This window comes from Cyphellophora attinorum, assembly GCF_001299255.1.
Source record: "Cyphellophora attinorum strain CBS 131958 chromosome Unknown Contig3, whole genome shotgun sequence".
Lineage (NCBI taxonomy): Eukaryota > Fungi > Ascomycota > Eurotiomycetes > Chaetothyriales > Cyphellophoraceae > Cyphellophora > Cyphellophora attinorum.
This window is the reverse complement of record NW_017253231.1, coordinates 182,508-198,966: the sequence shown is the minus strand read 5'-3', so window position 1 is coordinate 198,966 and position 16,459 is coordinate 182,508. Positions and strand designations below refer to the sequence as shown.

General features: G+C 54.5%; 8 protein-coding genes across 8 annotated transcripts; 4 read left to right on the top strand and 4 right to left on the bottom strand.

The window, feature by feature from the left end:
- Positions 1-465: 465 nt before the first annotated feature.
- On the bottom strand, positions 466-1,382 carry AB675_8317 (Eukaryotic translation initiation factor 3 subunit I; the record flags this gene model as incomplete). Its single annotated transcript, XM_018148754.1, has 2 exons — positions 466-1,293; positions 1,356-1,382. 2 exons carry the CDS (start codon positions 1,380-1,382, stop codon positions 466-468), a joined length of 855 nt encoding a protein of 284 aa, XP_018004312.1.
- An 818-nt stretch (positions 1,383-2,200) lies between these two features.
- On the top strand, positions 2,201-5,037 carry AB675_8316 (C-1-tetrahydrofolate synthase, mitochondrial; the record flags this gene model as incomplete). Its single annotated transcript, XM_018148753.1, has 2 exons — positions 2,201-3,890; positions 3,944-5,037. The coding sequence occupies 2 exons, from the start codon at positions 2,201-2,203 to the stop codon at positions 5,035-5,037; spliced, it is 2,784 nt and encodes a 927-aa protein (XP_018004405.1).
- Positions 5,038-5,302: 265 nt separating this feature from the next.
- Positions 5,303-6,322, bottom strand: AB675_8315 (uncharacterized protein; the record flags this gene model as incomplete). The annotated part of the gene is made up of 1 exon (XM_018148752.1): positions 5,303-6,322. One exon carries the CDS (start codon positions 6,320-6,322, stop codon positions 5,303-5,305), a length of 1,020 nt encoding a protein of 339 aa, XP_018004685.1.
- Positions 6,323-6,373: 51 nt separating this feature from the next.
- Positions 6,374-8,048, bottom strand: AB675_8314 (uncharacterized protein; the record flags this gene model as incomplete). Its single annotated transcript, XM_018148751.1, has 2 exons — positions 6,374-6,590; positions 6,751-8,048. The coding sequence occupies 2 exons, from the start codon at positions 8,046-8,048 to the stop codon at positions 6,374-6,376; spliced, it is 1,515 nt and encodes a 504-aa protein (XP_018004614.1).
- An 859-nt stretch (positions 8,049-8,907) lies between these two features.
- On the bottom strand, positions 8,908-9,636 carry AB675_8313 (Mitotic spindle checkpoint component mad2; the record flags this gene model as incomplete). Its single annotated transcript, XM_018148750.1, has 2 exons — positions 8,908-9,510; positions 9,559-9,636. The coding sequence occupies 2 exons, from the start codon at positions 9,634-9,636 to the stop codon at positions 8,908-8,910; spliced, it is 681 nt and encodes a 226-aa protein (XP_018004390.1).
- Positions 9,637-9,823: 187 nt separating this feature from the next.
- AB675_8312 (Translation factor GUF1, mitochondrial) lies at positions 9,824-11,806 on the top strand (the record flags this gene model as incomplete). The annotated part of the gene is made up of 1 exon (XM_018148749.1): positions 9,824-11,806. The coding sequence occupies one exon, from the start codon at positions 9,824-9,826 to the stop codon at positions 11,804-11,806; it is 1,983 nt and encodes a 660-aa protein (XP_018004466.1).
- Positions 11,807-12,359: 553 nt separating this feature from the next.
- Positions 12,360-13,051, top strand: AB675_8311 (uncharacterized protein; the record flags this gene model as incomplete). Its single annotated transcript, XM_018148748.1, has 2 exons — positions 12,360-12,860; positions 12,917-13,051. The coding sequence occupies 2 exons, from the start codon at positions 12,360-12,362 to the stop codon at positions 13,049-13,051; spliced, it is 636 nt and encodes a 211-aa protein (XP_018004190.1).
- Positions 13,052-14,808: 1,757 nt separating this feature from the next.
- AB675_8310 (uncharacterized protein) lies at positions 14,809-16,416 on the top strand (the record flags this gene model as incomplete). Its single annotated transcript, XM_018148747.1, has 1 exon — positions 14,809-16,416. One exon carries the CDS (start codon positions 14,809-14,811, stop codon positions 16,414-16,416), a length of 1,608 nt encoding a protein of 535 aa, XP_018004309.1.
- Positions 16,417-16,459: the final 43 nt, after the last annotated feature.

Below are 16,459 nucleotides of genomic sequence, written 5' to 3'. Positions count from 1 at the left end.
CCTACGTGTCTCGTTCTCCTGTATCAAAGTGCTAGTCATTTTAGATGAGGTGAGCGCAGGACAGAAAGTGTAGACGACCGCGACTGAATCCTGAAAAATCGAAGGTATCATCATTTTTGGCTCTTTTTGCCACGGCGCCGACCCTCGTTCTCGAGGGCTATATGCGGTTGGGAGATGTCTAGTATCGCCAGACCTCATTCTACGTCACTCCCCTTCAAGACGCCATCTTCACATTCGTAACGAAGATGTTCCATCGAGGTGCTCATGATACAGTCGTTTCCACACTCCTTGAAAGGCCTTCCTACCATGATCATCTCCTAGCATTCTCCCGCTCCACCTCGTACATGAAATCGAAATACGGCTTGTCGAAAGTGTGCATCCTCACATACCCATCCTCGCCTCCTGACGCATAAGCGATGCCTTGTGGGTGTACTGCGACCGTATTCAATGGACCGAAATGCCCCCTCACACGCCCGATCTCGTCCTCGAAGATCTTGTGTAGAACCTTGCCTCGAATTTTCCTTGTCTCGAATCCGTCGTTGTGACTTTTGAAGCATCTTGACCACCTCCCAGAATCACAAAGTCCTTCTTGGGTGTGATCGCGGCACTGTTGAGGGGTGTGTCGGCAGGGTAGGTCTTGAGGACTGCAAGGTCGCGGGTGGAGATGAGGCGGGCGGTCTTGTCTCGTCCAGCGGTGATGAAATATATCCGATCGGGCGAGAACTGGATATCGACGATGGGTGTGTCGAATTCGTGGGCTTCGGTGCTGAAGTTGTACTCTCCTGTCTTGGCGTCCCATTGTGTGACGGTGCCGTCTTCGTGTGCGGAGATGATGTACTTGTCGAGGTATGACCAGCCCGCAACGGTGGCTTTGCTGTCTTCGCAGGTGATCTTGATGGTGTGCTCATCCGTCTGATCGTGGAGATCCTCGCCGTAGCGGATATCGTAGACAACAATTGTGCCGAGGAAACCCATGCGCTTTTCTGTGACAGCGAGGAGTTGCTTCCCGTCTTCCGAGAACTCGACTCTTTTGACGGCGGTGGGGAACTCCCAGGTCTTGACGCATTCGCCAGTCAAGACGTTCCAGAGTTTTATGGTGTTGTCGGCGGAGCCGCTGGCGAGGAGGCGCGAGTCGGGGGAGATGTCGACGGTCCAGATTGCGCCCTGGTGGCCGTGGTAGGTGCCGAGTCGCTCGCCGTTGGAGGTGTACCAGGCGCAAATGTGCTTGTCTTTGGCGACGGAGAAGAGGAGGTCGCCGTCGCGGTTGTATTTGATTTGTGCGAGGGCACGTTCCTGAAGGGATTGTTAGTGATTGCGATCACATAGTCTTCGTGGAGGGGCATGTAGGCACGTACGTGGCCCTGCAGTAGGGTTGGCCGCATCTTTGGTGGTGTTCTCAGTCCCGGCGCGCTCGGATGTGGTATGTGTCTACTTGAGGAGCGCTCTGAGGTGAGAAACGGGATCAAGACGATGGTTCTGACTGTGTTGGCAAAAGATTAGTGTGGAGGTCGCTGTGGCACTTTCCTGAACGACGTCGATCTTTTGTCGTGAAATGTGGATCGCTATTCGCGGGAAATCTTGGCGAAGAAATTAAGCCCCATAGGCGCAGATGACAGGCGTTTCTTCAGGCACTACATAAGCAAAATTTTAGGTAAACGTCGTGTTACTCCAGGCGTGTGATGGACCTTATGACTTCTTCAGAATTTCGAATGGGCAGTGACATCGGAGACTGTAGGAGCATTGCACAGGAGCGGGTATTCATTGCGGCGTACGGAGCACAAACTACGAAGCTTGAGGCATGATCAAGACATATGTAAGATCGTCTCTTGCCTCTTGAAGAATGCTGCTCTCCCTCCGTCAAACAAGAACACATTCATAACCCATCGCTATGCTTGAAGCCCACGCGTGACTCGCGTACCTGAATTTTTTTTGCTGCAACGGACGAACATCGTGCAGAGCGTCTTCTCCCATAAAAATGCGGAGATCTGTCTCTCATTGCATGTCGACCTCACGCGGGTTAACCATTAGCCTCCGACCGCGACCTCATGCTTCGCTGTGCATTCGTTGTGCTGCTCGGAGAGAATATTCGTCGGTCTTCTCGCCAGACCTGAGGCGGCAGCGCCTAAAGTCGAGGTCATATCCAGTCACTAAAGACCGCTATCGATCTGCCCTTCGCTCGTTCTCGACGGTATACGCAAAGATGACGGCCACCAAGATCGACGGCACAGCCATTGCCAAAAGCATACGAGAGCGACTGCAGCAGGAGATCAAGGACAAACAGAAGGTCAGCCCCCGCTACAAGCCATGTCTGAAGATCATCCAGGTGGGAGACCGCCCAGATTCAAGCACATACGTCCGCATGAAGTTGAAAGCCGCAGAGGAAGCCAACATCGACTGCGAACTCGTCCATCTCCCAACGACCATCTCAGAACCTGAACTGGTCCAGCAGATCAACGATTTCAATAACGACCCCGCCGTCCATGGCATCCTGGTCCAGCTGCCCCTCCCCAAGCACCTCTCTGAGCACACAATCACTTCCGCTGTGCTCGACGAGAAAGACGTCGATGGCTTCGGCGGCACAAATATCGGCGAGCTCGCGAAACGTGGTGGGAAGCCCTTCTTCGTGCCATGCACACCTCAAGGAGTCATGGTCCTGCTCAAAGAGACAGGTGTGGAGCTGAAGGGCAAGAATGCTGTTGTACTTGGCCGCAGTGATATTGTCGGCAGCCCTGTCAGCTTTCTCCTCAAGAACGCCGATGCCACCGTCACCGTCTGCCATTCGAAAACGCAGAACATCAAAGAAATAGTCAAGGGCGCAGATATCGTGGTTGCCGCAATAGGTCAGCCAGGCTTCGTCAAAGGCGACTGGCTGAAGGAGGGTGCCGTGGTCATTGATGTTGGCACAAATTACATCCCGGACTCCACAAAGAAGTCAGGTCAACGACTCGTCGGCGATGTCGACTTTGAGCCTGCCAGCGAGGTTGCCTCTCACATCACACCTGTCCCTGGCGGCGTCGGTCCCATGACTGTCGCCATGCTTATGCAGAACGTTGTCAACTCAGCCAACGCCTACTTCGAGCGATTGAAGCAACGTCAGATCGTCCCATTGCCTCTCCGGCTCCAAAAGCCTGTCCCGTCAGATATTGCTATCTCACGTGTGCAACATCCCAAATACATCACCCAGATCGCAAAGGAAGTCGGCATTGCTCCTCACGAACTCGAGCCATACGGTGCATACAAAGCCAAGGTTGATCTGAAACTTCTACACAGACTTGATCACCGCAAGAACGGCAAGTACGTGCTTGTTGCGGGCATCACACCCACGCCTCTCGGTGAAGGCAAGTCCACAACGACAGTCGGATTGGTGCAAGCTCTTGGTGCTCACCTTGGCAAAGTCGCATTCGCCAATGTACGGCAGCCTAGCATGGGGCCAACCTTCGGCATCAAAGGTGGTGCCGCAGGCGGCGGCTACAGCCAGGTCATTCCTATGGACGAGTTCAATCTCCATATGACAGGCGATATCCACGCCATCACCGCAGCTAACAATCTCCTCGCAGCTGCCATCGAAACCCGCATGTTTCACGAATCAACACAGAAGGATGGCCCTCTCTATCGCCGCCTTGTGCCTGCTAAGAAGGGCAAGCGTGAGTTTGCTCCCGTCATGCTCCGCCGCTTGAAGAAACTCAACATCACCAAAACCAATCCCGATGACCTGACCGAGGACGAGATCCACCGGTTTGCCCGACTTGACATCAACCCCGACACCATAACCTGGCGCCGCGTTCTCGACGTCAACGACCGTCACCTCCGCGGCATCACCATCGGTCAAGCGCCGACCGAAAAAGGCCACACGCGCGAGACCGGCTTCGACATCGCCGTCGCTAGCGAATGTATGGCCATCCTCGCCCTAGCCAACGACCTTCGCGACCTGCGCGACGCCTAGGCCGCATCGTCATCGGCTCTTCTCGCTCCGGTGACCCCGTCACCTGCGATGACATTGGCGCCGGAGGCGCCCTGACCGCCTTGCTCAAGGATGCCATCAAGCCAAACCTCATGCAGACCCTTGAAGGTACGCCTGTCTTTGTTCACGCAGGCCCCTTCGCCAACATCTCCATCGGCAACAGCTCGATCCTTGCCGATAAGCTCGCCCTGAAACTCACCGGCACCGAACCAGATGAAGATCATGCGTCCCGCGCCGGCTATGTCGTCACTGAAGCAGGATTCGACTTCACCATGGGCGGTGAGCGCTTCTTCAACATCAAGTGCCGTGCTTCTGGACTAGTACCAGACGTTGTTGTGATTGTCGCGACCATCCGCGCCATCAAAGTCCACGGCGGCGGGCCCGAGATCTCTCCTGGCGCGCCGTTGGCGAAAGAATACCAAACGGAGAACGTCGATTTGTTGCGCAAAGGCTGCGTCAACTTGGCCAAACACATTGTCAACGCTAAGTCGTATGGCGTACCCGTCGTTGTTGCAATCAACAAGTTCGACAGCGATACCGACGCTGAAGTGAAGGTCATCGAGGAGGAAGCCCTCAAGGCAGGAGCTGAAGCGGCCGTCCCGGCATCGCATTGGGCTGATGGTGGCGCTGGGGCGGTGGACCTCGCGAAGGCCGTCATCTCTGCTTCCACCAACAAGCCAGTCACAGATTTCAAACTCTTGTATGGCACGGAAGACGCCGGACCCAACGCGATTTACAACCGTCTCGAGACCATCGCGAAAGAAATGTATGGCGCTGCGGGCATCGAGCTATCAGACCTTGCGGCTCAGAAGATCGAGACATACACTCGTCAAGGGTTTGGGAATCTACCGATCTGTGTCGCGAAGACACAGTACAGTTTGAGTCATGACCCGGCGCTGAAGGGTGCGCCGACCGGGTTTACTGTGCCAGTGAGAGACGTGCGGTTGGCGGTGGGTGCAGGTTACCTTTATGCGCTGGCCGCTGACATACAGACAATACCCGGCTTGCCCACGGCGCCAGGCTTCATGGGCGTGGATGTTGATCCGGAAACGGGAGAGATTGATGGTCTTTTCTGATTGTAATCAGACTCAGGTATGGGAGGCGTGTTTCAACAAAAGCGAGTGAGCGAGCGAAGACGAGCGAACGAATCGAGAGATTATGATGATACCCAGACAGAATTGTGCTTTCAACAGAGCACGACAATTTCGATAGACTGATAGACTGATCGCCAGATCAGATTCTCTCATTGCGGCCTGGATTTCTTCTTGACGAGCACGAACCTCAAGCCATCGCTATGGCCAGATTGACTCGCGACAATAACGAACCAGGGCCACTTCGCCATTATCCTTGAGCTAAGAATCCCTCTTTATTACGTTCAACCCACTCCTCCAATCCCGTCCCATCTCGTCCTGTATACTTTCTCACATTCTCGATGCCCTCCCTGTTGCGCGGTCGCCTCCAATCGGGGTCACTATCACCATTCCCGCTGTCATCGCTCTGCACCTTCACTAAGTACTCGGCCAACGGCTTCGGCATCTTCTGCTGGACAAATTGCTCCAGCATTTCTTCCTTACTAATCGACGTGACACGCACCGCCTCGGCCTTGTTCGACGCACGGCCAATGACGCCAATGGCCTCCCCCATCGACCTGTTCTCGGGCCCATACAGGTAAATCACGTTGCCCGATATTGCATGTTCATCGGCGTCAGCCGATGCACTGCCAGTCGCCCCCTTCGCGAGGATGACACCGCCCACCTCCCCAATATCCTCCGGGGCAATACAATCCCACGTCAACTGCGGCGCCAGAATCCTCACTTCCCCCTTCGCAATCCCATCCTTCAGCCGGAACAGATTACTCGCAAAATACCCCGGTCGCAGCGCCACACACCCACCTTCCCGCCCGAAAACATCCGCCAACTCGGCCTCAACCATCCCATGCTGGTACGGGATAATCGCCTCCGGCGGTATACTCCTCAAAGCAGTCACGTCATCACGATCGCCTGTATGCAACCCAATACTCGAACTGCTCAAGAACACAACAAACTCAACTCCGTTATCCCTGAGCGCTTCTATTGAGGCCCGCATGTAGTCCTTCGTGCCGAAAACGAAGTAGATGAACGCACGAGTCGCGCCGCTGGACTTCACGGCTTCCGCGACGGAGGCAGGGTCGGTGAGGTCGGCTTGCACGCGAGTGTAGTTGCCTCGCTGCTCTTCAGTCGTGGGCAGGCCTGGGATGGGTTTGGATGGGTCGCGCATGGCGAGGACGATTTTGGCGCCATGCGAGTGTGCGGTGCGGGCCGCGGAGCAGGCTGTTTGGCCTGTTGGGCCGAAGATGATTATTGTTGGTGGTGGTGTTGCCATGACTGGAGAGGCGGGTGGAAAGGGCGGAGCGACGGCGGCCTCGAACATATACTACAAGTCGCTGTAGGTATGTATAGGCGGGTGCCTGTACAGTTTGCTAGTGAGACGATCAGGGAAGGGGATGACGTTGAATAGAGTTCGGCTTTTTGTGAAGGTGAGTTTGAGTATAAGAGGAGGACGCTTTCGGGTCCGAGCTGGTGGGTTGGTCCCGAGGTCTTTAAGCCACCTGTGAGCGGCGACAAGTTCCTTTTTGTGCTCGAGCATGCGTCTAGTGGACTGTCAGATAACGAGTGTATGGACATCAGTCTTCTGGTCAGAGACTAGCGGAGCGCCTCGTGTGCGAAAAGCGCTATAGGGCTGAGTCCCAATGTTATATCCATTGAAGCGACACAACTTGGTACAGCTGCAACAATAGCACTAATACGCACCCCAAAACAGCCTGGCCCGGATTCACACTGTTCGCCCTGGATGTATAGCTCGCCGGCTGCCCCTGCTTGTCAAGCACAGACGTCCTGACATCAAAAGTGACTTCCGGCCACTCCTCCTTATCCGGCGCAGCCAGTATCCGCGGTAGAGGCTGCCCACCACCACGAAAACATGTTCCGAAGAAAGCACCTACGAAGTCCACTAAGATTTGAAGACCTCTTATGCCGGAGAGAGACCGTGTTATTTGCTCCAAGTCACCCGTCTCGTTGCTCCACGTCACACCCATCACCTCGAGCATGAGCGGGAGGTCTGAGAAGGAATAATGCTTCGCATCGTCCAGAATGAGCCACCACTTGTCTGCCGGGATATGGTCCCATACTTCATTCCAACCAGTACCGTTAATCAATGGACCCGCGGAGCTGTTCTGGCCTTCAGCCGTGAAAAGCAGGTACGGCACATTGAACCCTTTGGATACGACGTTGCCCAGATTCGCTCCATTGAGGTTGGCGGTCCCGATAATTCGAGGATCCCCTGTGCCGGCGGCTCCAGCAGCGGCCGCGCCACCAATGGAGTGGCCAAGGGTCCCGACATGGGTGGTGTTGAGGCAGGAGGAGTCGTCGCCGCTGTGGTAGCACGACGGTATCAGGGCGGCAAGATCGGCGAGATTGTCTAAAACGAACACGAAGTCTTGAACACGAGCATCGTAATCGAGGTTGATCCAACTCATTTCATCGGCATCTGCCGACGAATTGCCCTGCATTACGTTAGTGCTGTTGGCTGGGTCAAGGAAGAGGTCGCTGTCGTAAGGAGAATCGAATGCAATGACGACGTAGCCGGCTGAAGCGAGATGTGATAGAAGAGTCGAGTAGAGGTGGCGAGTGGTGAAATAAGCTGGGTTGAAGAGTAGAGTCGGCCAACTGCTGTTGCCGGCCGCTGGAGACGCTATGGAGGTGTTGGAGGCAGCGAGTGGGATTGAAAGCCGCTCGAGCGTACTGTTTGGTATAGACAGGCCGCTTGCTTCAAGGTGCTCTGCGTCGAATGCGAGAGCCAGCGAAGCAGGGAAATATGGCTGGTTGATGGCATCCGCGGCCTTTGATGTGGGATAGAAGATGGAAACTCCAAGCAGTCTAGATGTCGGAATTGTGGCGAATACTGCTTGACGGGACGAGTCAGAGAGGGACGTGACGACGAGGCCAGCACCGTAAGTACCAGTGACGGCGGGCATCGAGTCCGGAGATGCACATTGTATCGACCGAGCTAGCGCCAAGAGAATGCCTCCTATGCGACATATTTTGACCATTGTGATGTTGGCATCCGACTTGACTGAATTTGGAAGTGGTCTACGATTATGTCTACGGGCCGGGGTCTTATTTTCAAGTTGCAAGCGAGTATGCGGGCACACCTCGCAGAATCTCGGAAGTCCGGTGCGGCTGAGGTGCCGAGTCTTCAGCGGCGCGGGCCAGCGGGCGGACTCGGCGTCTTCTTGAGTGCTTCCATGGGATCTAAACGGCGTTAGTGAGATCCACCGTCCTGTGTTAGTGTCGGCGAGACTTCGAGGAACGCATCTCATTTGTCTACACGTTCTCATAATGTGTTTGGATAAATGAAAATTTGGGAGTGAGTTGGGAGAACGGATGGGCGAATCAGGAGCGACATCAGTGATTGAGATTCTTAGGTGACCAGAGTCATGCATACCAGAATACCATAACGAACAGAAAGTGGTCGATGGTTCAAGTCGGAAGTTTGTAGATCTCGAAGAGGTCTGTAGGCCAGCGGGAAGGTGAGGCTCGCGTGAGCTGAGCTAGGCTACTTTGGGAAGTTGCCTTGGCATCTCGGCTGATCTGCCTTGTCTGATCAGCCGCCTTCGCATTTATCACTGATACTAGATCAGTGCCTTACCTTGTCAATCTGTGACACTGGCAATGCCGGATAGGACTCGCGAGACACTTGAGAACAATCCTCGTAGCTCTGTGTGAACATTTGTGTGGCTATCACTGTCGTTGGTAGACTCGTGTTACTTTCATTTTGGGGAGAACACGGATTTTTCTTCATCTACATCGCCATCCCTGGAGGTTTACTAAATTTCCTTGTGTCCCTTTTGCAGTCCTGGGTATCTCGCGTTTGCGCCATCAAAATACTCATTACATCACATCCCAAGCTCAGTCCATGAGACGGTAGCTGACCATTGTATCGACCTGATGGTTGGCTGTGCTGAAGCTCCTCAGCTTGACCTTCTCGCCATCCTTGATCTCCTTCGCATCGCTGTCGCCCCATTCCATTGGTACGTCAGAGTCGGCATCAGCATAGACCAAGACGTTGAATGTGCAGTTCCCATCCAGCACGGGCAAGAAAGTGACCGAGGCTGTGATCTGTCGGAATATAGCCTGGATCTCCTCTTGAATCTGCGATTCCGACTTCTCGGTCTCTGGCTCTGCCACAGCGGGTGCTTGGGGGTTCTCGTTCTCCTTGTCTGCCGTCCGTCTTGATGACCTCTGCTTGGAGTTCTTGTCGAAGACGTTCACGTCGAACTGCCACCGCTCAACATGCTCGCCCGTTTCGCGACTGGTTATGACCACCACCAGTTTTGATATCTTGCCGTGCCGCATCCATTTGTTCAGCTGTGACATGATCTTCTTGATGTATGAGCGGACCTGGTCGTCGGAGGACACCAGCATGTTGAGTCCATATTTCTTGACAGCGGAGAAGTCTTCGGCGGGATAAACGCCCCGTTGGAAGAGGATTGTATTGATTGAGTACTCGAACTGGACCTGTCAGTGCATGCGCTGGGCCGTTGACTTCGGTGCACTCACGAATTCGGCGACTGTCTTGGATGAGCCCAGGAGAGCGACTTTGTGCACTTGCGACCTGTCTTTCGCGCCTGCAGCCATGTTGTTGTCGTTGTAAGAGTGCAGTCGGTGGTGGAAAAGTGAGAGAGACGTTGGCGGACGAATCGGGAAGACGTCAACAGTTGCGTAGCAACGATCATGGCTAAACCTCGGCTAATATTTTCGAGTTCACTTCACCAGATCCATCATTCACACGACACACGTTGATCAGAATAAATGATCGCGACCGATGCGAGGATGGCTGCAGTCTTTCGTCAGAGGGACTTCTGCCCTTCGCGCAGCGACGTTTCGCATACCTCAATACCCTAGGGTCTTCCAAGTTCGGCCCTTCTCGCACACCTCCCCTTTCGCCAAAGCCGCCACACCCACCGAACTCGAGCAGCGCATTGCTGCAATCCCGATTGAGCGCTTTCGCAACTTCTGCATCGTCGCCCACGTCGATCATGGCAAGAGCACTCTCAGTGATCGCCTGCTAGAGCTGACCGGGACTATCGAGCCTGGCTCCAATAAGCAGGTCCTGGACAAGCTGGACGTGGAAAGAGAGCGCGGCATCACTGTCAAGGCGCAGACATGTTCCATGTTGTACAACTACAAGGGCGAAGACTACCTGCTGCACCTGGTCGATACACCCGGCCATGTCGACTTTCGTGCAGAGGTCTCTCGCAGCTACGTCAGTTGTGGTGGTGCACTCCTTCTGGTTGATGCCAGCCAAGGTGTTCAGGCGCAGACCGTCGCCAATTTCTATCTGGCTTTTGCACAAGGTCTAGAGCTGCTGCCTGTGATCAACAAAGTCGACCTTGCACATGCGGACCCGCCCCGAGCGCTGCAACAGATGAAAGACATGTTCGAGTTAGACACCACCAACGCGGCGCTCGTGTCTGCCAAGACCGGTCTCAATGTCCCTGCCATCCTGCCAGCAGTGATTGAGAATATTCCTGCACCCACTGGTGACAGCGATGCCCCTCTCAAGCTCTTCCTCGTCGATTCCTGGTACAATCAATTTAAGGGTGTCGTCCTGCTCGTGCGCATCTTCGAAGGACAAGTTCGTGCCGGCGACCAACTCATCTCCCTCGCCACAGGGTCCAAATACTTCGTCGGCGAAGTTGGCATCATGTACCCCGACGAAACACCCCAGAAGACCCTCCGCGCCGGCCAAGTCGGCTACATCTACTTCAACCCGTCCATGCGCCGTGCCAAAGAAGCCAAGATCGGCGACACCTACACGCGTGTCGGTCTCGAAAAGTCCGTCGAAATGCTGCCCGGCTTCGTCGAGCCACAACCCATGGTCTTCGTCGCCGCCTTCCCCGTCGACCAGTCTGAGTTCGAACGCCTCGAAGACGGCATCAACCAGCTCTGCCTCAACGACCGCAGCGTCACCATCCAAAAAGAGTCCTCCATTGCGCTGGGCGCCGGCTTCCGCCTCGGCTTCCTCGGCACCCTGCACTGCTCCGTTTTCGAAGACCGCCTTCGCCAAGAACACGGCGCTAGTCTCATCATCACTCCACCCACCGTCCCCTTCCAACTACAGTACCGGGACGGGCACACCGCCATCATCACCAACCCAGCCGACTTTCCCGACGACGATGTCGCGCGCAAAGACGTCGTCGAGCTGCGGGAGCCGTACGTCCTAGCCACCCTCACCTTCCCTGACGAGTACTTGGGCCGTGTCATCGAGCTCTGCGAGTCCAACCGCGGACAACAAGTCTCCCTAGAGTACTTTACCTCCGCCCAAGTCATCCTAAAATACACTCTTCCCCTCTCCCAGCTCGTCGACGACTTTTTCGGCAAGCTCAAATCCGCTACCAAGGGCTACGCTACCCTCGACTACGAAGACGCGGGCTACAAGCCCGCGCAAATCGTCAAGCTCCAGCTGCTAGTAAACAAGGAACCAGTCGACGCAGTGGCCCGAATCATGCACGCCTCCCAAGTCCGACATACGGGAAAGCGCTGGGTAGAGAAATTCAAGGAGCATGTTGATCGGCAGATGTTTGAGATCACGATACAGGCGGCGGTGGGGAGACAGATCGTGGCGCGGGATACGGTGAAGGCGTTCAGAAAGGATGTACTGCAGAAACTACATGCGGCAGATATGGGCCGGAAGAAGAAGTTGTTGGAGAGGCAGAAGGAGGGGAGGAGGAAGTTGAGGGCCGTGGGGAATGTTGTTATTGAGAATGGGGCTTTTCAGGCTTTTTTGGCGAAGGATGGGCGGTGATGGTGGGTCATGAGGTAGAGGAGGGTCAATTCTCCCAGGGTACCTTTGTGGGGGCGGAACAGATCGAAGTCCGCTTTAGGCAGTCCTCCTACTCGTTCCAAGAAATGCCAAGGCTTCACGTCAACGTCTATTTGCACATCTGCTGCGTCGCGGCCTTCCTTATGCATCTAGTGGTAATGGTTATCCCGAGCCCGAAGCCTCTGCCACAGAAACTACATCAAGATCCATTCCGAAAGATCCAGCAAGCTGGGTCCACAGGAGACTCCAAAGTGTGAAGCCAGGTGTCACCGTGAAGTCTTCATTGTTGCCCTTTCCAGCTGACAATCAGGCAATACGCCACAAGCGGCCGCTGGAAAGGTGCCTTCGTGTACAAAGATATATCTCCCATTGCAACTTCATAATCATTATTTTATGCTTCCCCCTTACCGGTTGAACTCCTACGCAGGCAGGTGGAGCGTGATGGACCTGACACTGGGCACCAACGCTTTTTTGACCGACCACCACCAATCGACCACAGAACCAACAGATCGACACGCGCCGAGCAAAATCAGATATGGCCAAGAACGACTTCGCCTATGAGGTCGACTTTCCTCCATACGATGAATGCCTCGCTGAAGGCGGATTCGACAGCCACTACAGCATGGAGAACGCCCATTGGTGCCTCCTCGGCGAGATAGTCAGCTTTGAACCCTTTATGCGTTTTCGAACCATCATCCGCGACAAGAACGGCGAGAAGCTTGTTGTGGCCTTCTACCTCGACCGTGACGACAACATCAATCCTGCCAACTTCAAGGTTGGACACACGCTGGCCATAATGAATCCTCAGCAGCGCTTCTTCTTGGATGGCACTAAGGGAGTCCGTGTGGAGGAGTCACACCGTGTTGCTGTCTTTCCTACAAGCCTCAAGAGCTTGTTTGGTATCGGCAAGTCCATCGTGTCGGACTGCGGGGATCGCGATGATGGGAAGAAGATGTGTCACGGCTGCAAGAAGCTGGGCGATACGAAGGACATGATGCGGTGCGGGGCTTGTCACTACTACTATTACTGCAGCAAGGTGAGTCACGAAAATCATGTGAGTGCAAGACTAGTAGCTGACAGCCAATCCAATAGGAGTGTCAGGCTAAGGGCTGGAACGAACTCGGACACAAGCAAGCGTGCAAGGTCGTCGAGCGTGCCAATTTCAAGGCTCTGGTTGAGCTCGATTTTGACAATCATCAGGGAGACTTTAAGTTCGCAGTCGAATAGGCGACTTCATGATCACGACGTGCAGGCAGACAGATCTCAAGCCCACTCGAGCGAGAGTATTCATGTTTGGGATGGTCCATCAGCAGCACATCTGCCTGGGACCGTTGCGATGGCCGAACGATGGCAGGTCTCCGTATTTCTAGCTCCAGATGCTACCTCATTGCCGCGTCGACGGAGCCGCCGCCAGCTCCCCGCTGACGTGACCAGTCTATCCTCCACACCTACGGTCTCAAGGACGACCTCGATACTTGCTTGCACTGCACGCCAACACCTCGCCGTTCGGATTGGCAGTCTGTCGGCTGCCCTGGGTCAATATTCTCACCAAGCATGCCAGCATCCTTCGCACACACACAGTACCTAGCTCGGCAGGGAATACCGAGGTCCGCTTCGGGAAATACATTCACCAGGTTCGAGTGGCGCCAAGACTTCACTCAAACATCTATTCGCACATCTCCTGTGCCGTTTGCTTGTATTTATTAGTTCCAGGGCCAACTAGATCTTTCTCAATTGCACAGAAGGTATTGCAAGGCAATTGAAGTTGTTGATGTGGCACGTGTCCATGTCCGTGTTGTAGATACAAGGCCTTGGTACGCCTGCTTCCAGCGAGGCGATCGTCTTTCCACAGCTCTAGTTCGTTCGCCTTTGCGAAACACTGGAGGCTGCCGCAGCACTCATTCACGTCGAGGTTTCACCGCTCTCTGGTCGTCAAGGTGCGTTGCCGTGGCCTGTTATTGCGAAGCCACGTTGACGGAAAGAGCTTACAGCTTCAATGGAGCTCTTTCCGACCATATTGCTCGGGAGCCAAGATACGGTCAGGTCATTGCCGCCAACATGACTGATCGACAGTCATTAGCCTTGACTGGCGATGTGATCTGGTGATATTCTGTGGTCAACACAGGTATTTAGATATGCAAGACAATGTGGCCATCAGCTATCGTCGACAGAGCGTCAATTAGCCTGCCTAAGGCGGTTAGGGGCAATCGCGTCCATACGCGTGTGGCTCCGCCTGATGACTTGACTGTCTTCTCCGCAATTCGCGTCAGTAGCACAGCGCAAACTTCTGTTCCTTTTTGTGCATGCTACCCATCTACAAGTGTCGATTGTGTGGATAGGTACAAGTGCCATCTCGGCCACTGTCTAGGTTCGCATCAAGGTTTCAAGGTTCCAACTTGTCTGTCTGCTCCGAATCCTTCGGACTGCCACGAAGACCTGGGCCACTGCTATTGGCTAGCAGACGAACTGCCCAATAGCATCAACCCGGTGCCCTGAATGAACGGCTGGCCTTACCTACCGTGCATTCAAAGTTTGCACAGGTTTAACGAGCTGAGCTGGGGAGCAAGCTTGCGGCTTGGGACACAGTCCATGAGCCATGGACGCTGTAGTTTACGATCGCTACACGATGGCGAAGCGTGGGAGAGTCTTCATGCTTTTCAACCTGTTCCATGAAGGCCCTGGTCCGTGTTATATGTTGAAGCCAACGGGCGCGGCGATCGCGTCATGAGCGCTGTCATCGACCGCCCCAATTTCAGACACTAGACTCGTCGAAGGTCCGCGATATCGATGGCCAGCGACTGTCTATGATCTCCAGGTTCAGTCTGTTGTGAATAGGGGATATGACACCCCCAGCAGCGAAGAATCGACAACGAGCCGAGCACACGCGTTCGAAACGAGGATGCAGGATCTGCAGGTATGCCCGTGCCGTGTAGCTTCTAGAGACTATGGCGCGCAGGGCGGCATACTAATGACCCATGCACAGGATGCGTCGCATTCGTTACGATCTTAATAGGCCAGCATGCGACCGTTGCACGTCTACAGGTCGAACTTGCGAGGGTTTCCCAATAGACGCTACTCCCGACCGTAGCAGGACCTATGGTAGACCAGTCGCCGTGGCGCCGCTCAGTCTGCTAGCTCCACGTGCATACCCTGACGTGCACAAGGCTGATCTGCGCCGGCTGCAGTACTTTCAACAGGTGACGGCTGGGCAGCTTGGCGGCTATCTGCAGGACGACATGTGGACCCAGCTGTTGCTACAACTAGCTTTGACTTCAGACCCAATCAGACACATTGCTGTTGCCTTGGGTACACTTCATGAGACGTCTACTTTCAAAACTACCAATGCCGAACCTATCCGGCCGTATGCTCTTGCCATACAGCGCCTGCAGTCTCACCTTCAGACCGACGGATGGCAGCAGCTCGAGGTGACGTTGGTAGCTTGCATCCTTTGCATCGGCTTCGAGTGGCTTCGAGGTAATGCTGAAGGGGCACTCGCGCACCTCCGGTCTGGGCTTGCACTCATTGAGCAGTGGCGGACATCGACGTTGCATATACAGCGTGGAGTTGACTCCCGAAACCCCCGTGGCCACCGCATCGAAGTCAAGATTCTACCACTCTTCGGTCGCCTAGTCATTCAAGCTGCCACGCTTTACAACTTCGACACAATACCTTGGCCACGGATGCCGGCTGAAAGTGTTAACATTGGTCGATTCACCAGTATCGAACATGCGAGGGATAGCTTTATGAATCTATTAGGCGGAATTCTTGTCGACACGAACAGACGGGAGCTACTGAGACAGTACACTCCCGCCGCTGACCAGGAGCACAAGCATCAGAGGGAGCTATTCGACAGCTGGAAACTTCATTTTGACGTGCTGGCTGCAGAAAAACGTTACTCAGACAAAGATGCAGGGCTCTCACCTTCGCCTCATCTCATCGAAGCCATTTGGGCATCTTCAAGCATTATGCTTGCAGGCCTTCGTCCGGACCCTCAGGGTGCGAGGAAACATTCCGAGGATTCAGAGTTAGGCTTCAGTCGTACTGTGGACCTCTGCAAAACTGTTTTAAAGCACAACTCGGTGCACTTCACCTTCGACCTCGGCGTCGTATCGCCGCTCTACTACACCGCCGTCAACTGCGGCGACGCCAGAACTCGTCAGCGAGCTGCAGACCTACTCGAGATGCACCACACACGAGAAGGATTCTGGACCAGCGAGGACGCCCTTAGGCGCGCAAGGCTTGAGAACCATCTGCTCAGACCTACCGGGCCGAGACAGCTCAAGGTTGAGCCCCTGGCTGTCAAGACGAAGACCGGCCTACCTGTGCATATTTGCAGCTCGCATGGAGGCGGCATCGACTACTGCGATGTGTGCTTCGTACGTGGTAAACAAAGACATTCGACTGTTGCTCTCGATGAGACAGACTTCTTGGCTGTCAAGACGAAGACCGAACCTCCTGTACATATTTGCAGATCACACGGAGGCGAAATTGACTACTGCAGTACAATGTGTGCATTTTGTGTGGTGAACGAAGACTTTCGAATGTTGCTGTCAACGGGACAAGGCCAGTGCAGACTTTTGGAAGAAATATAAATTCCGGAATAATTCTGGGTTAAGCGGGTACAATCGAGAGAAA